This window comes from Eptatretus burgeri, chromosome 15 (genome assembly GCF_056783735.1).
Source record: "Eptatretus burgeri isolate ZD-2024b chromosome 15, Ebu_testis_v1, whole genome shotgun sequence".
Classification (NCBI taxonomy): domain Eukaryota; kingdom Metazoa; phylum Chordata; class Myxini; order Myxiniformes; family Myxinidae; genus Eptatretus; species Eptatretus burgeri.
The window spans coordinates 9,098,730-9,123,406 of NC_140975.1; the positions used below are offsets into that span (position 1 = coordinate 9,098,730).

Consider the following 24,677-nt stretch of genomic DNA (forward strand, 5'->3'; position numbering starts at 1 on the left):
AAGCTTAGGCGTTGATTCACATGTTGACTCGGCCATCGTCCACTAAGCTCCTTGTAGTCGGTGCAAAGTACCTCTTTGGTCTGCACGAGATATTATATCTTTTCCCTATAATAATGAGATATCGCAGGTATTGTATAATATAAGCTCCCCCATGAGTCTTGGATGTTGTCGAGCAAAAGGAAAACTCCCAAAATCTTCTCGCCAGTAGGTCCAGTCGCAATGGCAACCTCAATTGATCAACAAAAGGTGGCGCGGTCCGTCCTGCCTGCGTCACCCCCTCTCCCCCGATTCAAACGCCGATCACGATGCAATGAAACTAGGGAAGCCTTCGCTGCGCTCCTCGCCATCTAGCCGTCCTCGCAGCGGCTTTTTAAGGTTCACAGCAAGCGGGCGGGATGCACGTAAGAGACTGCGAATGACATTAAGTGACGAACGGTGATATATGCATATTATGTATCAGGTCCGGAAGGAGGTGAGTGGCGAACGGAGGGAGCGCCGTTTTCACATGGTGGGGTGGACAGATAAGACGCGCGAGTCGTTACGATGGCCGTGAGTCCGTGGGGAGAATGCGCGACGAGTAATCGTACAATCCGCAGGAATTCGGCAATGGAGCCATTCACATGATGTCGGAGTGTGATTCATCCCGAGCCTCTTACACAGCTCCTTTAATGGTGTGCTTAGCATTAAAATCGGGGGAAGTGGATTGTAATAGGAAATGACTGTTTCACATATATATATATATATATATATATATATATATATATATATATATATATATATATATATATATATATATATATATATATATATATATATATAATATCGCATCGAATGAATGATTCAAAAGGGCTTGAAATAAATGAAGCGCGGGGTGAACGCAAAATACGCGCTCGTAATTGTTTCCACATTGCTCAGAAGCGTGCCCCTTTTAATGTATCCCCACAACCGAATGCGATCTTTACAATTAATTTCCCCCGCGATGATTCAATAACTTTTAGAGCCTTTATGGTCGAACCGAAACAATTTTCAAATCGTGGTGACGTCGCTGCGCTTTCCAAAGCGTGCGGTTAAAACTGCGTGTTGAGTCATTCCACCTCATATCACCGGAGGCCTCCCAGTTGACCCCCTCAGATTTACTTTAAACTTTCATAAAATAGTTGCCAGGTATCAAAATGAAGCTGCGTAAAATTTTAGGTCCATAGATGTGGTCAACTCCGAGATATTGAGGGTTGAAAATGTGGTTGTGGCCCTATTTTTATGGTCGTTGCGAGCATCACAAAATGAACGGCTACTTTTAAACTCCCACAACTTTTTATATGTTAATGTTAGAGCCTTGAAATTTTCAGAGATTATTCTTCTATAACTGCTCTGTAAGAAACAAACATAAAACGGAGTATACCTCTATTAATTTTTATGACCTGATCAGTTGAAATCCAGAAAAAAATATGTTGGTTTTTGTATGAAGACCCAACTTTGAGACCCCATATATTTTTATTGACCCATCCCAGAAGCTTGAAATTTTTTCAGGTAATAACTGTATGGTAGTAGTATTCAAATACATGTTTACTTTTATTAATCAGTCATATATATAATACAGTCATGATCCCTCAAAAATAGAAAATTTTCGCCCGAAATTCAGGTGAGGATTGCAAATATATGACAAGGTATACCACTTCAAATTGTTCACCATTGGAAAGAGCATATTCAAGTTTACAAAAGTGTCAAATGTCAAAGTGGTATAATGTTTCTATCAATATTTTTAAAATATTTGAATAAATGATGTTCTGCCAGTGCTGTGAGCGTTGTATGTGCTATTTAATGAACAGTCCTTTTACATGTAGTACATATGTGTAGTACTTGTATATACAATGTACATACATGTCATCTGCTATTAGGATACCATGAACACAATACTTTGAAATTTGAATTTGTAATTCTTTGTTTCTCATTTGTAAATAGCAAGAGCTTAACTCATCTGGCTGGGGCTAAAAATAGAACTCAGGAATAGTGGCTGATCTGCTGATGTCAGCAGTGTATATAGTTACATTCAAGGGAAGACATTTGTTGGGTTCCTTTGGTCCATGTGATGAAAGTTATTGATGCTCCCCTAACGTTAACTGGGAGGCAGTACAAGCTCGCACCTGACTTAGAAAAGCAGATCAAGGACCTATTCAAATGATTTACGTGAAATGTTTTATTACATTGTTATTGCAGTATGTGATATATTTTTTTATTATTAATTTGAATCATAGAACTAATCATTCATGATTACCATGGTGCCCACACCATGCACACACTTCATGTATTCACGACTGTGTTAACAACAGTTTTTAAAAATATATAAAATATATTTTAAAAAAATATACCACTTTGATATTTGACACTTTTGTAAACTTGAATATGCTCTTTCCAATGGTGAACAATTTGAAGTGGTATACCTTGTCATATATTTGCAATCCTCACCTGAATTTCGGGGAAAAATGAAAATTTCCAATTTTTGAGGGATCATGACTGTATTATATATGACTGATTAAGAAAAGTAAACATGTATTTGAATACTACTACCATACAGTTATTACATGGAAAAATTTCAAGCTTCTGGGATGGGTCAATAAAAATATATGGGTTCTCAAAGTTTGGTCTTTATACAAAACCAACATATTTTTTCTGGATTTCAACTGATCGGGTCATAAAATTTAAAAGAGGTATACTCCGTTTTATGTTTGTTTCTTCCAGAGCAGTTATAGAGGAATAATCTCTGAAAATTTCAAGACTCTTGCATTAATATTTAAAAAGTTGTGGGAGTTTAAAAGTAGCCGTTCATTTTGTGATGCTCGCAACGACCATAAAAATAGGGCCACAACCACATTTTCAACCCTCAATATCTCGGAGTTGACCACATCTATGGACCTAAAATTTTACGCAGCTTCATTTTGATACCTGGGAACTATTTTTTGAAAGTTTAAAGAAAATCTGAGGGGGTCAACTGGGAACATTTTCTTAAATTTGGTGATTTCAGATGGAATGACTGTGTTTGCTTTCATTTCAACACACCATTGTGAATCGATGAATGTTACATGATGTATTTTAATTACGTGTGGAATGTCACCTGTTTGTGTGAAAACGATGTGCCTCACAGATATCCACCGTCGCAGCTGGTGGACTACGTTAAAGGATACTGACCTGGGATAAGTAACACTGATCTTCATTGGAGAACACTGATCTGGGATAAGAAACACTGATCGAGGTTAGGGAACACTGATCTACATTAGAGAACGCTGATCTGCATTAGGGAACACTGAACTACGTCAGATAACACTGATCTAGGTTAGAGAACACTGATCTGGGATAAGGAACACTGATCTAGGTTAGAGAACGCTGATCTACATTAGGGAACACTAAACTATGTCAGAGAACACTGATCTGGGATAAGGAACACTGATCTACGTTAGGGAACACTGATCTACGTTAGAGAACGCTGATCTACATTAGGGAGCACTAAACTATGTCAGAGAACACTGATCTGGGATAAGGAACACTGATCTAGGTTAGGGAACACTGATCTACATTGGAAAACGCTGATCTACATTAGGGAACACTGAACTACATCAGAGAACACTGATCTTGGTCAGAGAACACTGATCTAGGTTAGAGAACACTGATCTAGATTAGAGAACACTGATCTAGATTAGAGAACACTGATCTAGATTAGAGAACACTGATCTAGGTTAGAAAACACTGATCTCGGTTAGGGAACACTGATCTACATTAGGGAACACTGATCTAGGTTAGGGAACACTGATCTTGGTTGAAGAACACCGATATGTGATAAGGTGCACTGATTTACATTAGAGAACACTGATCTCGGTTAGAGAACACTGATCGAGGTTGAAGAACACTGATCTACATTAGAGAACACTTATCTAGGTTTGATAACACTGATCTCGGTTAGAGAACACTGATCTATGTAAGGGAACACTGATCTAGGTTGAAGAACACCAATATGTGATAAAGTAGACTGACCGATGTTAGGGAACACTGATTTACATTCAGGAACACTGGTCTACATTAGTGAACACTGATCTACATTAGCAAACACTGATCTGTGATAAGGAACACTGATTTACATGAGAGAACACTGATCTACATGAGAGAACACTTATCTTGGTTTGATAACACTGAACTAGGTTAGAGAACACTAATATATGTTAGGGAACACTGATCTCGGTTGAAGAACACCAATATGTGATAAAGTAGACTGACCAATGTTAGGGAACACTGATTTACATTCAGGAACACTGGTCTACATTAGTGAACACTGATCTACATTAGTGAACACTGATCTACTTCAGCAAACACTAATCTGTGATAAGGAACACTGATTTACATGAGAGAACACTGACCTAGGTTAGAGAACACTGATCGAGGTTGAAGAACACTGATCAACATTAGATAACACTGATCTACGTTAGAGAACACTGATCTATGTCAGAGAACACTGATCTAGGTTGAAGAACACCAATATGTGATAAGGTAGACTGACCTATTTGAGGGAACACTGATTTACATTCAGGAACACTGGTCTACATTTGTGAACACTGATCTACATTAGTGAACTCTGATCTACTTCAGCAAATACTGATCTGTGATAAGGAACACTTATTTACATGAGAGAACACTGATCTGTGAGAAGGAACACTGATCTACATTAGAGAACACTAATTCTGAATTAATGAGCTAATCTCATGGGGGTGAATAACACTGATTTACATGAAAGAATACAGATCTGGGAGAAGGAACTCTGCTCTGGGATAAGAGACAATGATCTATGTTCGAGAACGCTGATCTATGTCGGAAAAAACCCCCCACTGATCTGGGATAAGGAACACAGATTATACAACAAAAACGGTACTCGGTCGAGTGCATACCTCCGCCAGGCTTGTTAGTTTACCTTTTGTATCTCACTGATAGGCCGGATCTGAACTAAAATTTCATCGACTTGTTCTTGTCACCTAAGCAACTCACCCACCAAGTTTCATCTGAATCCGTCCACAACTTTATGAGATATCGTGCTATATATAATTTTTGGCCCTATCTCTCAATTGTGAAGAATCACTGAAAAATATTCAAGTATGCAGATCCGGAACCGGACCTTCACACCGTACCTGTCCACAAAATTTCATCTGAATCCATTTTCAACTTTTTCCTGCACACAGACAGACAAACAAGCCGGTAGGCGGGGATGGGTCGCCGAGCATGGAAACTATAAGATATAGAGCAAAATGGATGTCATATAGCGGATAGGGAATCACCTTAAGATTATGCATAACAAATCTCATCCAGTTCCATCTACTGATAACTACTCGGTATCCATTTGAATGAAAAGTACCGAAAATGCGGTTTGAAATCGGAAATCCCCAAAGTTCGAGGGGGTGCTGTGGGTGAACAAAGATCTCAATCGAAAATCCGGCTCGTTCGTTTGTGCACAATGTATTCCAGACGATTATTGTGAATTTTCATGACCATCCGACCATAACCCTAGGAGGAGTAGCATTTGGCACGAAGGCACCTCCAGCTCTCGCATATTATCGATTTTTGCACTAATTGACCTTTGACCCCTGACCTAAGCGAAATCGGTCAATATGTCCTGAGGCAAAGTTGAAGTACTCATTGAGTACCATGAACCTGCAAAGTTTCATTCGTATTGATGCACTCACCTGGTCGCTTGGGGGCCTTCAATTTTCGCCAATTTCCACGCATACCCTAATTGTAGGGGGCGCTGCGGGCTAAGTATTCCATATATCACAAAAACCGGAATATATTTGATAGAGCATCACCTGTAGATCATTCGTGCCAAATTTCATAACCCTACGTGGGATAATGGCTTTCGGAATTGATTTCGCGTGGACGGTACCGATTTTGAAGGTTTTTTGGTTGTTGCTCGGGAACCAAAGCGTCCCTAGCAACCATCACAATTTCCAAGGCACGAGGTCATAAGATGTACCTACCACCCGAGTTTGGTCAAAATCGCCCACGTTTACTACCAATTATGCTGATGACAAACATCCAAACAAACAGACAGAATTACTGACAATAAGGGTCACCTATTTCGGCGACCCAACAAACAAAGAAGACGTCATGCAGAGCATGATACTTGCAGAATCCATAAAACAAATTTAACCTCAAAAATAATTGGTGGTTGAATTCAATGACCAAATCTGCAACTCCTCTTCAGATTTCAAGTCAATCGGATGAAAATTGACAATTTTAGAAATTCGGCCTCTGTTGTCCTTTTGGCCGATGACCTAAAAAATAATTGGTGGTTAAATTCAATGACCTGATGTGTGCAAATCCTCTACAAATTTCAAGTCAATCAGATAGTCTAGAAGCCAAAATCTGTAGCTGGCCTAGAAAATAGGTTCGCTGCTGATTTCATGTTAGAATGGTGCAACTGGTGTTTTTGAAGAGTCTAGGCATGACCAAGTCTAGTTCCACTTGTTGCCAAGTCTGCATCTGAATATTATGGCCACCATGACAGTAATCAAAATGGCCGCCATCAGATTTAGTCTTTTTCTTACTGCAAATTGTACTAGCCAGAAATTTGTCATGATTGTGAAATACTATGTAATCTGACACGAGGAACACTATTTTGTGCTTTATTTTTGTACTGGATCACAACTTTTCACATAATTGACAACTTAAAGACGAAATTGAAAATGCACATATGAGCAACAAATGTGAAAAAGAAAATGTTTAGCACTATTGATGGAGATGGGTTTACAGTCAGTCAAAGGTTATTTCAACAGCTGTCAGATTCTTTCTAACACAAAATTACGTTGCTTTGCAGAAGAGAAAAGTGTTGTGAGAACACCCAAGTACAATTTTCAGAGCTATTGATCGGCTTGTACACTGAACGGGTTCCTACAAAGGGCTTTGCATCCACATGCTTTCGTGCAAGGCAGTCCATTCCGTGTACATTTGCACCGTCGAGTTGAGCATGACCCACGGCATTTGCATGTCGTCAGTTCTACACAGTAAGCAGTAATAGGCTGTGCAGTCATGAGTCGCGGCTGAAATATCTCGTTGCCATCTTTGACGACCTGTTCCCACCCACAGTTCTCAGGTGCAGGTAGATGTGGTTCTTTTGAGCGTGTAGCCTGGTGAAGAGCAAGGCCAAGGCCCAGGTGTTTGGGGGTCAGTTTTTTTCCTCCTGAAGCCACATGAATAATGTCTTGGCAGATGCTTAGAACTTTGTTCTTGGTATCTGTCTCATCCGCTTCTTCATTGTCCATCTTGTCAGTGCTGTCACCACCACAAAGAAGCTTTACAAGCATGTACAGGGTTTCAGGTACAATTCGCTCTGCATTTTCTGTGTTCAGTCCACCGATAATGCTATGCCCTGGAGAGTGTTTTACGTCACTGTAAATCTTTATGCCCACTCTGAAGATCCAGCTAAGGATTTCGTTCTCATGATGAGGCAGACTGCACTGGGCCAATTCATCTTCTTCAGAACTTTCACCTTCTTCAGATAAATCATTCACGGCGGTTCTCATGGCAAACTTTGTCACAGTTGAGGACGCAACTATGAGGGGTTTTGTGACATCCAATGGCTGCACGAATGTCACCTTGTCACTACCAAAGTGAACCTCCACTTTCTGCTTGAAATTGTAGCTTTTGTAGGCTCCAGCCTCAATTCCAAAATCATTCAATAACAGCATGCTGTAGTGTTCCCAGATGTTTTTCAGGCTAAACACATGTCCCTTCTGCAGCTCTTTCTCAAGCTGGTTCATCACATTTCTGAAACAGATGCTTTCAGGAGACTGGTTTTTCTCTCCACTCTCCTTTTTATACTTTCTGCGAAAAGAAACATAACACTTGAGGTGATATTTACCTTCAGCTGCCATCAAGTCTGAAACACCTGCAAACCTGTGACGCATGGTGGGGTCAAATTGGGCCAAACTAAGCATCCTGGATGATGTGTGATCAAATTCAACATTTGTCAGGACACCAGCTTTTCCAGGAATGTCAGTCTGGCAGAAAGCGCATTTTGACCAATCCATAGCGCTGTGCGTGGATCTTAGTGACTTTGGGACATGGTATTTCTCTGAGGAACCTGATGTTGTGGGTATCTCTTCTGCGTAAGTCACAGATTGTGGCTGAATCCTTGACTTCAGTCTGTCTATTTTTTGTGCGTGAGTAAAGTCACTATAGCAGAATTTGTGCCATTGAATCTTTTCGACGTTCTCCGGTACAGAATATTTTCTAATTCTTGAGAATGAGTCAACATATTTAGCGTCATTATATTTCTCTCTTTCTTTGCAACATTCAGCTACAGTTTTCACACCAACGATTGTAGTCTTTCAAAGTGGCGTTGACTTGCTAGTTTTTGAACTGTCCTGGCAAATAAAGCATTTATTCCAGTCTACATGCTCTTCTTCTTCTCGATCCCTTGAACCCCCTGTGAGAAATCTTGCGGCTTTCATTTTTCAGTTAGTCCTGGGTAACAGAAAAACACACAGTTATGTAGTTTAGGTTCATTTTATAGCAAAGTTGTAAAATTCATTGATTGTGGTTTGTATAATCAGACATTCTGATTCGAGCCTGAACATTTCTTTAAAAATAATATCGTGAAAAACAAGTCATTATTTTTAGAAAATGGATGGAGCAATGTTTTTTTTCTGTACTCCCATCAGCTCAGGCATGCTCAAAACATGGAAATCGACCCTAATTTTGTAATTTCATGTCAATTTGCGGCTGAAATATGACGAAAAGTGTATTTAATGGCGACCATTTTGTAAACTGTCATGGCGGCCATACTATCCATATCCAGAGTTGGCAACAAGTTGATTCACGTTTCTGTGTGTCTGGACAGTCAATTTACACCTGTTGCACTATTCTAACACGGAATCAGCAGGGTCGTACACTATTCTGCATTGGGCCTCCTGACTAAGATGAAAATTGAGGATTTTAGAAATACCACCTTGATTGTTGACCTTTTGGTCTTTGTTGACCTCAAAAATAATTTGCTGGCTGAATTCAATGCCCTGAAATATAAATCCTCTTCAAATTCCAAGTCAATCGGGAAAAAATTGAGGATTTTAGAAATACAACCTTAGTTGTTGACCTTTGGCCTGTGTTGACCTTTTGACCTCAAAAACAATATACTTCTTCCTTATGACAAACTCTACCATGTGGTGAGGTTTCGTGACGATTGGTTTGAAATTGTGACCTGTAGGCAATAAAGAGACAGACAGACAGAATAACAAAATTGACTGACCAATATACTTGAAAATCTTAGATTTTGCAAGTAACAGACAGACAATATGGGGTGAAAACATGACCTCCTTCACCTTCGGTGGTGGAGGTAACTTGACGCCACCAAGATTTGGAGGAGTGAGAGACCTTTGAGAGTTCAGACTTGAGATGAGAAAGATGTTGTTTTCTGGCTCTCCTGAGGATAGATACACACTTGTTCTGAGCTTTATGAAAGGAATTGAGATTAGTTGGATTTGGATTTGGTTTGCCTCAGTTGGATTTGCTTTCCATGAAGCAAATGCAAGTTGTTTCAGGACAACTGCCTCCCCACAAGCTTCAGTAAACCAAGGGCGGGAGGAAGGGTAGGACAACTGAAGATGAGAGGGGATAAATCTGTGCATGAGGGAGAGCAAGTTTCTTTGAAAGAATTCCCAGGATGAGTTGATGTTGGAGAAAGTAGAGATGGGAGACCAGTCTCAAAGTTTGAGGGCTGCTTGGAGACCCTGCCAGTCGGCTTGAGTGAAATGCCAGACTCGACGGCGCTGAGGTGTTTCTCTAATAACAGCCAAAGAGATGTCCACTTCGACAAGAACGAGGTCAGATGAACTGATTGGAGCGGAGCAAGAACAGCAGATGTTTTCAGGGAAATTGGTCAAAATCAAATCCAGAAGAGATGGAGTACCGTTGGTTGAGATCCTGGTTGGGCAGTTGACAGATTGTGTCAGTCAAAATGAGTCGTAGAAGTCTTTTGCTGAAGTGCCATGACAGGTGAGAGAGGTACCCACACCAAGCCTACTGGCATGATGACAATTGAAGTCACCACATATGAGGAAGAGAGAGTTGGGATGAGAGGATAGAAGTTGTTTCATGTTTTTGGAGAGCGAGGTGTAAATGGAGTCATCACTGTTTGGTGGACAGTACAACTCAAATAAACATGAGGTGGGAGTGGAGGGGAAGCCGTTGCCAGAAGTATTCCTGGGAGTGTGGGGGAGTGAGGGCAGTGCATGGAGAGTGAGGAATAGAGTCTTTGATGAAGAGAGCAACTCCTCCACCAAGGCGAGGCTCAGGTCTGTCATACCGGAGGAGGGAGTAACCAGGGAGAGATTCTTCAGAGCCAGAGATGTCTTGAAGGAGGAAAGTTTCTGTTAAGCAGATGTCTGGTGTGTCAGTGGCAACCTGTATGGAAAGAACTGTCAGGTTTGAGCGAAGGCCCCCGATGTTTGAGGTCCACACTGTTAAGGAAGAGGGAGGGGAGGAGGCTTTGGGTGCAGGGGAGGGTAGGACGAGGGAGGAGGAGAGGAGGAGAGGAGGTAAGGAGAGTTGTTGAAAGAGTGTGGGGGATTGCAGAAGAGCGAGGGGAGAGGGCCGGATGAGGAGGAGAAACAGCTCGGTGGTGATGGGTTGAGGTACAGTGGGGAGTAATAAAAGAGGGGGCGGAGGCAGTTAAAGATTGGAGGAGGTGGATTGATGAGATGGAAGAGAGATGGCAGGGGAAGGAGTCAGCTTTGTGGATGTGAGGGTGGGGGGAACTTTGAGAAAGGGGGAGTGAGGGGAGGGAGTGGAGGGAGAAGGGTGAGAGGGGAGAGTTGAGGGAGTAGTTTTTGAGAAAGGTGAGAGGGAAGCTTAGAGGGGGAAGAGTATGAAGGTTGCTTTGAGAGGGAGGGGTGAAAGGGAAGCTTTGAGAATAAGGGGAGACGATAAGAGCAGACATGGCCAAGGGGAAGGTGGGCAATGGGATGGGTGGGGAGAGGGGAAGGATGAGACTTGGTCGTTGTATGATGAAGAAGGGAGCAGGCAGGGGGAGGTATAAGTTTTGAGGGGTTGGGAAGAGGGGGAGATGTGCTCAGAGGAAGGAAGGAGCATGTTTGTGGTGATGAGTGTACTGATTGAGAGAGTGACATCTGTTAGGTTTGAATGGAGCTCACAGATGTTAGAACACCACACAGTTTGGGACATCAGAGGAGGAGCTGATACTGAAACAGAAGACAATGAAGAGGTGCTCGAGAGTGGAGGTAGGATGAGGTGCAAGATGGGAGGGGTAAAGATGGGGTATAACAGGTGAGGGGTTAGGAGGAGGTAGATTTAAGTTGAGGTGAATTGGCACTGAAGTTGGAAAAAAACAGGACGATTGAAACATGAACATGCATTGGAAACTGGGATTTTGAAAATTTTTAAGTCAGAGATGCGATAAAAGACATTACGTGAGGGATGCAAGACAGGAGAATTAAGAGAATGGAGAAAAGCCACGTTGTAACAAGTGGGACGTTTTAGACATGGGATGAAGGAAAGGTCCAATTGAAAACAGCCCTTTGAAGAAGAAGAAGAAGAAGAAGAATAGTGAATTATGATACAATACTGAGAACCACACGTGTGAAAGAGGAAGTTGAAACATTTTATGAGACCATTTTTTATTATTTATTTATTTTTAAATTTTTATTTTATTTTTGATAAAGATTAGGTAAGATTCGGTAAAGGAAAGGTTGAAGAAAAAAAAATCGTGAAGGTATATGATGAATGTGAGCTGGCTGAGTCGAAGGAAGATCGGCAGAAGGAGGAGGGAGAAGAGTCACGTGGTCACTTGGGGAATGAGGTAAGGAGGGAGAAGGACTTTTTTGTTGTATTTTTAATATTTTAAGACAAGAAACAGGGTATGGTTGGGAGGGATAGATGGATGGTGGGAAAAGTGGAGAAAATAAGAGCTGATGGTAATAGGGAGAAAACACATATTAACACGATCGTGCACCACAAAGACAGGAAGACAGGTAAGTCTCAGGGAAACCCGAAATGACAAGATCGATGAAAACTCACCAAATAGCACAAATTTTGAAAGAAAACTGAACTAGGAGGTCACAAAATAAACAGTCAAAACGTGATAAACAATGACCGGAAACTTGTGTTTGAAAAGGTCAGCAGAGACCCATGAGAGAACCAGCCATTGCCTCAAAAACCGGAACCGGAAGTTCCAAATCGAGTTGCGTGAGGATGACGACACTTTCTGTGATTGCCACGCATATTCAATCATATTGCATTTTATTAATGGGTCACGTGACTTGCCATTTTTTTGGTCATTGTTTGATTATGTTAACTACTCTTGCCAAAGGATTCAGAGAGGGCATTGCATTTGAGTCAGTTTGTTACTTGGCGAAATCTTCGATTTTGTCAAGTATGTTGGTCTGTTCCGTTTGTTGGTTTGTTTGTTTGTTTGTCCGGTCGTCTACAGCCCAAACGGCTGGACCAGTCGTTCTTAAATTTTTACACCTGATAGGCAATCCACCTGAGACGGTCCGCGTCCAAACCCCGTCTTAATCGGACAAAACGTCGCGACGTGACGTCACACAACGTGAAAACACATTTTTGGACATAACTCGGTGACTGGAAGTTGCTATGACGCCAAATTAAACTTCATTCAAATATCTAAATGATTACTAAATGCATCTTATTACAAATTACGCATAGTTTTCGGAAGCGTATGACGTCAAAGTTTTGGCTATTGACGTCATTTTGTAAAAATATTTACGCTCGTGTGCAGCCGAAACAACTGAAGCAATCGTTCTCAAATTTTAACACGTGATAGCCAATCTTGCTGAAATAGTCTGGGATCAAATCACGTCATAATCGCACTTAACGTCATGACGTTACGTCAAAAAAAGGTGAAAACAAGCTTTTGAACATAACTCAGTAACCGGAAGTCGTAGCGACTTCCTGTTGACGCAAAAAACAAACTTCAATGGAATATCTAAATGTTTTAAAATGCATGTTAGTACAAATTATGTACAGTTTTCGCAAGCGTATGACGTCAAAGTTTTTAGCTATTGGCGTGATTTAAAAAAAATTCTATTCGTTCTTCAGGTCACAATTCTTAACCGATTTGGATGAAATTTTAACAGCTGATAGAAATCCACAGTGCAAAAGGATGTGTGACTTTTGGTGATGTTCAATATCAGGATCTGGATTGTGCATCACTTTATATTATCGTCCATTATAAACCAATGGGGAATTTTGTAAATTACACATGGCTATTTCTCAAACAGTTTTGCACTTATTATATTGAAACTTATACTGTCTATTTATGCATGTAATATTAACATGTGTACAAAGTTTGATCGAAATTGACCCAAGGTCAAGGTCAGGGTCACCCAAAACATGCAAAACACATATAAAATACATATTTTTGTTTTACAACATATTTCAAACCTGATAACGGGATCGTAAAGCTGGTTGAAAAGCAATGTTCCAAGGTATTTTCAAATATTTTCTACGATCAGAATGAAGGCAACAAGCACCGATGATAAGTTGTTGAATGTCACATGGTGGCTTTAAATGAGTTGTGAAAATTTTCAATCTGCTGCCGTTACCATGACAACACCCGCCTGATAATTGTTATTTGTGACGTCGCGTCATTTTATTAATGTACGAACAAATAAACACCACACATTCCATGACATTACAACTTGGACCACCACACGGAAAGGTCAACTAATTCGCCAAGTGTCGTGCTAAGCACAATTTTTCATTATCTTGCCAAAACGAAGTTTTGCAAGATATGTGAGTCAGCTTGTATGTTTTTTTGGTTTTTTTTTGTTTGTCTGTAATCACGTATAAAAAAATTCTGCAGAGCACAGTTATCATCGGAAATTTTTGTAACTTCGCATATCAGAGGCCTATAGAGGTCCCTTTCAGTGCACAAATTTTTGAAGGTCAAAGGTCAAGGTCACTTTGGCGCAAATCAGGGGAGTCGACGAAAGCATTATTTTTTGAGTAATTTTGATCGGATCGTCTTCAAACTTCATGGGAATATAGTTCATGGTCTGGCGCTCAGCTGATTAATTTTTGGTGGCGATTGGCCTTGACCTTCATATGGTTTTTTTTTTTTGGGTCTGTAATCACGTATAAATCACTCTGCAGAGCACAGTTATCATTGGAAATTTTTGTAACTTCGCATATCAGAGGCCTATAGGAGGTCCCTTTCAGCACATAAAATTTTAAATGTCAAGGTCAAAGGTCAAGGTCACTTTGTCGCAAATCAGGGGAGTCGATGAAACCCTTATTTTTTGAATAATTTTGATCGGATCGTCTTCAAACTTCATGGGAATATAGTTCATGGTCTGGCGCTCAGCTGATTAATTTTTGGTGGCGATTGGCCTTGACCTTCATATGTTTTTTTTTGTTTTTTTTGGTCTGTAATCACGTATAAATCACTCTGCAGAGCACAGTTATCATTGGAAATTTTTGTAACTTCGCATATCAGAGGCCTATGGAGGTCCCTTTCAGCGCATAAAATTTTAAAGGTCAAAGGTCAAGGTCACTTTGTCGCAAATCAGGGGAGTCGACGAAACCCTTATTTTTTGAGTAATTTTGATCAGATCGTCTTCAAACTTCATGGGAATATAGATCATGGTCTGGCGCAAAACTGATTAATTTTTGGTGGCGATTGGCCTTGACCTTCATGGTGAGCGCCTCAGGTCAAACATATTTGACCCCAAGGTCAAATTTTCAAGTTTTAGGAACCATATCGTGTCATACCTCAAATTGAATACCTCAATGAGTGCTTTCTAGATATGTCAAGCTTGAGACATTATGACGTCATTTGGTGACGTTATGAGGCAAACGCATATTTTTCATGGTTACTCTGTAGAACGATTCTCATCAGAATCTCTCGTCGGCAGATATTCCTCAAGGAGTCGCTCCTGGTGGATAGCAGCTCTGTTCACCTTAGTGTGACCTTAAAGAAGTCACACGTGGTCACCTTTTGGCAAGATACGGGTCACCCTGCGGATGACATTGGTTTTTTGTTTATTTGTTTGTTTGTCTGTCTGGTTGTTTGTCCACACAGAACTTTCGTGTTATCGGATTAAGACGAAATTTTCACCATTGGTGCGACTACTCATGTAGAATGTTTCAATGATAAATATAACGTCATAGGTCACGTCGTGTGGCAGCCACACAGGAAAAATGGAAAAACTTTGGACCTCTATCTCTGAAACCGTACCAAGGAGAAATTTGAAACTTGGCACATGGCAAGCACTCCTCATGGGGAATGAGTGTGACTTTTAATGACATCATTGCAGATGTAGAATGCCACATCTGATCAGCATGAAAAATTTTGAGGGTCATCTTGGGATAAAATGGTCCACAAATTTTTTGATGATGTCATAGGTCAAGTGATTCGGCAACCATATTGTTTTTTTTCTTGATTTTTTTAGCCTTCAAAGATCTTCTCTGAAATGGTTGAAAAGATCGAGGCGAAACTTTACACATATGACTGCCTATCCATGAGGAACAAAAGAGTCACTCATATGATGTCATAGGTCACATGCTTTGGCAGCCATATTGGATTTACCTGAAAACCCAGAAAAATCTTCTCCAGAATGGCTGGACAAATCGAGGGGAAACTTCACACAAGTGTTCCCCAAGCCATGGGTGTACAAGTGGCACATAGCAAGCACTCCTCATGGGGAATGAGTGTGGTATTTTTATGACATATGTGCTTGCCTTCACTATGACGTTATAATTGCACATGTACAACGCTACATCCAATGAGTATAAAAAAAATTGACAGTCATCTTGGGATAAAATGGTCCACAATTTTTTTTGATGATTTCATCGGTCACGTGATTTAGCAGCCATATTGTTTTCTTATTTTTTTTAAACAAAAATGTTCTCTGAAATGGCTGAAAAGATCGAGGTGAAGCTTTACACATGTGACCGCCTATCCATGAGGAACAAAAGAGTCATACATATGATGTCCTCGGTCACATGGTTTGGCAGCCATATTGGATTTACCTGAAAACCTATAAAAAATACACCACTCAAAAGAAGTCCTGGCAAGGGTTTGCACTTTGCAATCTCTGATTGCTCTTTTTCTTGTTTTGAATATGAAATTTTTAGTTTGTACTTTTGGCTTGCATATCATTGTAACCTTGTGCTCTTGAATATACTTAGTACTCTAAAATATAGATCTTTCACAAAGCACATCATGAAATATATAAAGCTTATATTTATTCTGACTACAAGTTGGATGCACTAAAGTAGTTGCTTGCAGTATACAAGCATGCCCCAACGGTATCTAATATATAAAGCTCTTTCTAACGACTCACTGACTGACTGACTGATGTTAAAGATCGGTACCTTCCGGGTGAGGAAGAAAGCTGAAATTTTGTTTGCTGAAAGACATCAAAGCCAGTCCACTGGGGAAAAAAATGACACAATCGCCGGGCAACATCCATAAATGAAAATATAAATAAATGAAAAAAATGCAGGTGAGTAACCCAAGACAATGAGGAAGTGCAGTAATTTTGTGTGCCGATGAAAATCGAAGTCGATACACCAGGAAAAATCACAGCACCGTCGGAAAGCATCCAAAATTAAAATTTAAATAAATGAAAATAAATAAATGAAAAATCAAATGCAGTTGAGCAACCTGAGGCAATGGTGAAACACGGTTCATATGCTTACACAATGTGTAAGCACACCCCCTAGTATTGTATACAATGAGGTTTGTGCTTTGATGCCACAATGCTGACGCACTAATCCAAATGGAATACACTTCCTCCAGTTTAATGTCACCTTGCATGTGTTATAAGAAATCCTAAAAAGTCTCCATTACGCACACGCATCGCATAAATGCATTTAATTGACAGTGGAGCCTCATATTGGTTGCAATTGTCTCTTCAAGCCAAAAGCTATGATCATAGGAACCGCGTGGTCCAGCGGGCACGTACTCACACCCGAGAAAACTCCGATTGGCCAACCTTAGAGTGGATTTCCTCGGGTCCGTGGGATCACGTCGCTCAGATTTGAAGATGCTTTGCAGCTTATATCGTGAGTTGACCCTCAAACAACCTTCTCACTCCCAGGCAGTCACAGAGAGAGTGTTGTCATCCTCACACAATGCGTTTTGAAATCTCAGAACAGTGGTGTAAAGGAATCTGGATGGAGCTCTTTTGCAATTCCTTCTGTCAGTGCGGCTCCACACTAAATAATTTAGATCTAATTTACCCTCCTGAAGGCGCTTTTAGATGGGAGCACGTCGATCCCGTTCATCCAGTATCGTCGTCCAGGACACACACTGGGCTCGATCATCTGTTTAATACACCGTCATCTGAAAATGACTTTTGGAAGTTGCAATTTTAGAAGTGATCGTATCTGTACATCATCAAGCATTAACGAAATAATCCCACATCCTCATGTCTCCAGTACTCTGGATTTTGAATAAGCCGTGACACTCCCATGGAGAGCTTGAATAAAGTACCCATTTTGAGAAACCCACTTGTGCTTGGAAAGTGGCTTTATGACGTCATAAAGTAAGCTTGACTTTATCTCTGTGGGACAAAAAAAAAAAGAATCATTTCACAATACAACGCGTCGCTTTGCATTTGTAAAGTAGATGTTGGAACTTTCAATTACACAGTGTATTTAGCTTTGTCAAACAAAAAGATTTACGGTTGAAAACTAGATGGTATTACTTTGATACTTACCACGTGCAGTCTTGAAAAGGACTTGTTGCGAGCCAACTCTTCTGGTGGCAAAATTGTAATTGCATCTATCCACACTTCTGAGATAAATGTACACAAATTATATCCTTTGAAAAGTCTGCTATAGATTACTGTACATTCATAAGCCTTTACAAAGTAGCTTTTAGTCTCATTCTCGAGTGTTTTCATCATTACCGAGGCTGATAAAGACGTCACAATGGATTGCCAAAGTATAACTCTTAGGATCGTTAAAACGCCAAAATTATACTTCCTCTTCTTCCTCTTTGCTTTTATTCACCAGCCGAGCACAATGAAGGCTGAAGCGATGACAACTATTCAAATTTCTAACACGAGGAAGTGTCATTGTCTCTGGGCATGAGGCTTTGTTTAATTCAATAATGAGGGGGTGGGTGTCATCCAAGTCATATGCGCAATATCAAACGGTCATGCAACATGTGGTACATTTTCAATTTCCTCCATTGAACGTTTTTTGTTGTACACCCTTCAACACGATAACTGCCACTTTGTAACTTTGTAACTTTGTAACTGCTGTTCAGAACTCAGAACTGAATTAAATAAAATTTAATTCAAATCGAATGGAAGACCAAATAAAATAGGGACTGTATTGGAGTCGTCAGAAGGAACCCAAACAAGCAACAAAACAAAGATAAAGTCATCAGGAGGAACCTGGATATTGACTCGGGTTTCAACTGCTTCTCCTCTACCCTCAAAATGAATCAGGCACAGTCACATGAGCCTCATTCAAGAAAAAGCAAAAAAACATCAGAAAGAACCCAGATTCAAACCAGAGAGTTGGTGTCAAAGCCACCCAATGCTCGCCTGTTTATACATTTATCGTTTTTAAAACACTAGTCTAATAATATTTTTTATAAAGCATTGCAGTGAAGTCTGATCCAAATAATTTTAAAGCAATATATGTATTTGTATATTGTAATCAGTAAACTAGTACACATATTAAATGAATGGCAAGCATCTCGTATAAACAGGCGAGCATTGGGTGGCTTTGACACCAGCTTAGGTTGAAATTAAAAAAAAATTTAAAATCATTTGTTAATTTCAACTTCACGACACCAATAGTAAACCCCAAAGGAACCTCCATGCCGAATATCAGCATCCTAGTACACATATTAAATGAATGGCAAGCTTCTAAAAATTAACTTGCACCAAAAACTTTAACGTTGATGTGCTACAAAAAGGTTAAGTTCAAAACAGGTCAAAAATTTAAAACATTTGAAATTATTTGTTAATTTCAACTTCACTACATCAATAATATACCCCAAAGGAACCTCCATGCCAAATATCAGCATCCTAGTACACATATTAAATGAATGGCAAGCTTCTAAATAACTTGCACCAAAAACTTTAACATTTTCACGCTCACGCCGGGGGTATTGCTATCGCTCTCTGTTCTTCGAACAGGCGAGCTAAAAATTAAATAATTATGGCTGCCAGACCATGCGTCTGATCAGGTTCAAATTTAAAACATATTCCACATCACTACTGGATGTTAATGTTGAGGTTTCACTTCGATTGATGCAATGGTTCAAGAGAGAGATTTTGTTTTAATATCTTCCTTCAATCCAATGTGGCTGCCAAACCATGTGATCTACGATGTATTTGGAAACACCCTGGTATCCCCAAAGCTTGGGGAACATGTGTGTGAAGTTTCCTCTCGATCTGTCCAACTGTTCTGGAGAAGATTTTTTCGAGGTTTTAGGGTAAATCCAATGTGACTGTCAAACCATGTGGCCTATGATGCCATCGGTGGGGAACTTTTTGTTACTCATGGATAAGCAGTCATACCTGTAAAGTTTCACCTTGATCTGTTCTGCTGTTTCAGAGAAGAAGATACTTGAAAGTTTTTATAGCAACCTTTACGCAGCAATTTCGACGAGAGGAGCATAGGAGGTGTCAATTTATTTATATAATCCTAGCCACCTGGGTTTAGTTGATGAGGTGAGAGCTGATTGGCTATTCCCTCTATTCACAGGTGAGACATGTGGGTGGGTCTTTCTTTATGATTTATATATTGACTGCTTTTGACATTTGGCCTAACCAGACACTAAAAAGAACATTTAAGACTGTTTACAAAAGTGAGAACATAAAATAAAGACTCGCAGAGTTGGTGGTTTTTCGACACACACACACACACTGGGAAGGATGTATCTCATCTGACGAGACAAATAAGCAATGCATATCTATCACATTTAATTACTTTACGCTTATGCTACTACATTTACTCAGGAGCTAACTAAACTATACTAAGCAATGTTAACCACGAGGAGTCATTTCAGCAACAATATATATGTTCACAGACAAAAACTTTCTATGTTGCCCTGATGATGCCCAAATGAGGGTGAAACCGGTCAGTAACTGCATTTTCCATGCCCTTGTGACAGCATCTGAAATTACACCTTGCTAATTGGCACTGCGAGATGGCTATTCTGGGAGCCACAAACAGGAGGTGCATTTTGGTGGTGATGTCACCGTTCGTCTCAGGTCAGAGAATGACATTGATTCGCTACATATCGGTTTACATACATTCATTCAAATGGAACAATTGGTTCTGATAAATTGGTCAATGTACTTGCCACGTGGAGAATTTTGTCCAGAGTTTTTAAATCAATATTTTTTTCTTCTTCTTCTTCTTTCATATGCAGCACAAGGCTGTGGGGAAACATCGTGCGTTGTGGCAGCAGCATCATTGGCTGAGGACGCAGCTGTGCCACCGGTGCAGTGCCCCCTGTAGGTAAGAACAGGAATTTGGAATTTGTTCAGGATGCTGGCGATAGCTTGCCCACTCTTCACAAAGGACACCATGTGATCTTTAGCGTCCACCAACTAATGCCTGCAGATGGGATGCCCAGTTGAACGTCCATCCGAGGGAGAGCGCACACACTTATGAATCACCCTTACCTGTGGAACACAAGATGACAGTTTATAGCAAGGTCGGGATTCAAAACCCAGGCTAGACAGATTAGAGGTATTAGTGATAGCTATTGTACTACCAGCAGAGTTACCCGGTGTTGCCCAGGTGGGGGGGGGGGGCGACTGAGAATTGCGAGAAGCAGGAGAGCTGGTTGCTGAGAATGGGGCAGGCAGAATGGGGGTTGGAGAACTGACGGAGTGGGGGGGGGACCGTATTGGGGGCATGAGAGCGAGAACAGTGAGTAAAGGGGTCTTAAGGGAACACCAGTGGGTAAAGTGGTCTTTAGGGTCATGGGGTCTTCAGTGTCTTTGACATCTTAAGGGTCTTTAAGGTCTAAAGGGTCTTGCAGATCATTGGAGTGTTAAGGGTCTTTGAGGGTCTTTGGGGTCTTACAGTTCTTCAGGCTCTTCAAAGTTTTAAAAGGTCTTTGGGGTCTTCGAGATCTTCTGGCTCTAGTGGGTCTTAATGGTTTTCAAAAGAATAAAGGGTCTTTGGGGTCTTAGGAGTTTTAATGTGTCTTAATTGTGTTTGGGGAATTCATTGGTCATAAGGGTCTTATGGATCTTTAGGTCTTCGGGGTCTTATCTCCAAAGCATGTGGAAAGTCATCTCTCAAGCATGCAGTCTAATCTTTCAAGCATGTAAAAAAGAAAAGAAAAAAGGTCTCATGGTTCTTTGGGGTCTTTAAAGGCTGAGGTTGTGGATGAAAATACACTTAGGATTACGTGGGTTGGATTTGGTCTGTGTGCCAAATTTGGTGGTTGTCGGTCCAGCGGTCCTTGCAAAAAAACGCGAACAAGCAAACAGAGACAGACAGACAGACAGACAGACATTCGATGAATCTTATTTATAAGATAAAGCATTGTGTATTTTTGGCTTGTGACGCCAATAACACGCTATACATGTATTCTGCAGACAACCAATCCCTTCGAAGGCTCAACAGGAAGTGCACCGAGTTGAGTTTCACTCTTAGTTAAGATAGGAGTCTTGAGATTGCCAGCACACAGACGAACAGCATGCCCAACATCAAAACCCTTGGCCACTAAAATAAGGTGACCCAGAAACGCTCCATTACATGTTTGTGACTAACCCTGCCTCCCCAGCCGTTAGATGTGAATGATAAAGTGCCCTGTGATGTGATGCCAAAGAGATGTTTCATGGTGTTGTGAGACTTGTAATGAGAGTGCGTTTGATCCCTTGCCTTGAGGTCGCTGGGACGCTCTATGCAGATCTCAAAACAATCGATAACGGAAGCACATTTTCTGAATTTTGAGCGAAAAGACATTGGCAATGTTGCCTGCAAAACCTCTCTCTCTCTCTGTGGCCACACAATGAACAGTGGGACAAGCGTGACATGCATGACATCAAATACATCCAGAAACACTCGGGATGCCGTTGCCCTGGAAACACCAAAGCAATAGCCCAGATATTGAACACTAAGATTTAGGCACAGGCACTTTTGTTGAAGTTGGGACAGACTTCGCACAACTTCTCACAATCTCACATTGAATTATGATAGCTTGAATACCTGTGGTCATCATCTTTGTCTGGGTGGATATGGATGGGTTGCAGCGTTAGTATTCTGCCTCTTTCACATGGGAGAGGGTGGCTTCGGTGTCGGTACTCTGACATCCTGATAGATCGAAGAGGGTTATGGCAGTTGTGTTTTTCATGCTCCTCCTCCGATATCCCGCGCTTGAGCTGTTTGCATCTATCGAAGTTCACCATGCCTTCGCTCCACATCTTTTGTGGGATGAACAGGTGTGCACGAACACTGACAGGACGAAATCCGGTGACGGGGGATGGCTACCTATATCTCCCGCAAACATGAAATATGGGTTAATTTCAAAATTTCGAGACAAACTCTTCCACAATTTTTGGTGACTGTGACATGACATCCAAAGTTGTTTTTTTTCTTGTGTTATGAGCTGTAAAGCAGATTACACTGAACACCAAATTTCAAAAAATTTTTTTTACTGGAGATGTGTAAAGTGATTAAGACTAATTTGGGTACGCTGATTTCAAAAATCATAACCGTTTTGCTGTATCACGTCAGGATTTTCAGGAACAGAAATATTCCCATTGCCTAGAAGTCAGGATTTCAATGAAATTTACATATGTCTTTAACATGTCTATTTCGTACAATTGTTGTTAACTTGTGTTATATTTCTTTCTTTCAGATAAAGATGAGTAGGCGTTCCTGTACCAATCATCCTGACAACTTCTGTTATGTCTGTGGTCGGTATACCAAAAAAGATCAACAGCGAAGTATATCTACAGCAGTGAAAATGAAGGCCGCCTACTTTCACTACTTCGGGTGTAAGGTGGGGGACCAAGAACAGAGCTGGGCACCACACATCTGCTGCACAAGCTGTCACACAACCTTGACTCAGTGGTTGGTGGGCAAGCGCGCGAGCATGCCATTTGCGGTGCCCATGATATGGCGTGAGCCGCAGAATCATCATGATGATTGTTATTTCTGCTGCACAAGCATCGCCGGCTTCAACAAGAAGAATAAAGGTCACATCAAGTACGCTGACTGCGTCTCTGCTCGTAAACCTGTGCCTCATGATGACGAGAACCCCGTTCCAACACCTCCAGCTGATCAGAACATAGCTGTAAGCAGTGGTGAAGAGGATGGTGATGATGAACCTTTTGAACCCGACACTCAAGAATCACACCTTCTGAACCAGGGAGACTTAAATGATCTTGTAAGAGATCTCTCGCTGTCAAAGGCGAAGGCAGAGCTGCTTGGATCAAGGCTGCAGCAGTGGAATCTACTTGAACCTAACACCAAGATATTCTTGTTCAGAGCACGTCACAGACACATGGCTGAGTTCTTTGAGATAGAAGACACGATGACATTCTGCAGTGACATCAACGGTCTGTTGAAAGAACTTGGGTGTGATCACGATCCTGCAGACTGGCGCCTCTTCATCGACTCGGGGAAGAACAGCTTGAAGGCTGTTTTGCTCCACAATGGCAACGAGAAACCATCAGTCCCACCGGCTCACGCGTTCGGCATGACAGAGACCTATGAGACAATGTGGCAGCTGCTTGATTCCATCAAGTACAATGACTTCAACTGGCACATCTGCGGAGACTTGAAAGTGGTGGCGCTGTTGTTAGGGCTGCAGTCAGGCTACACGAAATACATGTGCTTCCTTTGTCTCTGGGATAGCAGAGACGACAAGAATCACTGGACGAAGAAAGATTGGGAAGAGCGAAAAGAGCATGTACCTGGTCGACACAACGTGAAGCATGTCGCCCTTGTCGACCCAGCCAAGGTTTTCCTTCCACCACTCCACATAAAGCTCGGCTTGATGAAAAGTTTTCTACGGGCAATGGATCTGAATGGGCGTGGGTTTTTATACCTCAAGGAAAAGTTTGGCAACACCTTGTCGTAGGCCAAGATCAAGGCTGGTGTCTTTGTTGGACCGCAAATCCGACAGATTATGAAGGACGAAACTTTTCCGACAACTCTAAACCCCAAAGAGCTGGCAGCGTGGAGGAGCTTCAAAGCTGTGACGGACAACTTCTTGGGGAACGAGCGCACGGACAACTATGAAGAAATAGTGCAGCAGCTGCTGGAGTCCTTCAAGAAACTTGGCTCCAGGATGTCCCTGAAAATCCATTTCCTACACCAGCACCTGAACTTCTTCCCTGACAACTTGGGAGCAGTCTCGGACGAGCACGGCGAGCGATTCCACCAAGAGATTTCACTCATGGAGACGCGTTACCAAGGGCGGCACAACCCGAACATGGTGGGCGATTTCTGCTGGTTCCTGCATCGTGAAACTGACACAGAGCAGCACAAACGCAAAGCCAAATGCCTAAAGCATTTTTAATTACATTCTAGTGGAGTTTTTCTGTAATTTCTATAATTTTGAAGCATTCATGATGAAATAAATGAATTTTTGTAAATTTCATTGAAATCCTGACTTCTAGGCAATGGGAATATTTCTGTTACTGAAAATCCTGACGTGATACAGCAAAACG

At 41.2% G+C, this 24,677-nt stretch overlaps 1 protein-coding gene across 9 annotated transcripts in view; it reads left to right on the forward strand.

Annotated features, from left to right (window-relative positions):
• Positions 1-300: 300 nt before the first annotated feature.
• The window catches only part of LOC147011455 (uncharacterized), a 461,606-nt gene continuing 437,229 nt past the window's right edge, over positions 301-24,677 (forward strand). For 7 of the 9 annotated variants that reach the window (XR_015051902.1, XR_015051907.1, XR_015051900.1 and 4 more), the window contains exons 1-3: positions 301-401; positions 20,150-20,249; positions 20,411-20,499. Coding sequence is in view for 2 of the 9 variants with exons in the window: in XM_085858066.1 (XP_085714192.1) it covers positions 22,865-24,085 (1,221 nt within the window). In the remaining 7 variants the exon portion in view is untranslated. Of the gene's footprint in view, positions 402-3,136; positions 3,248-20,149; positions 20,250-20,410; positions 20,500-22,858 lie in introns of those variants that run through there. The other 2 variants (XM_085858066.1, XM_085858067.1) reach the window with 2 other exon arrangements.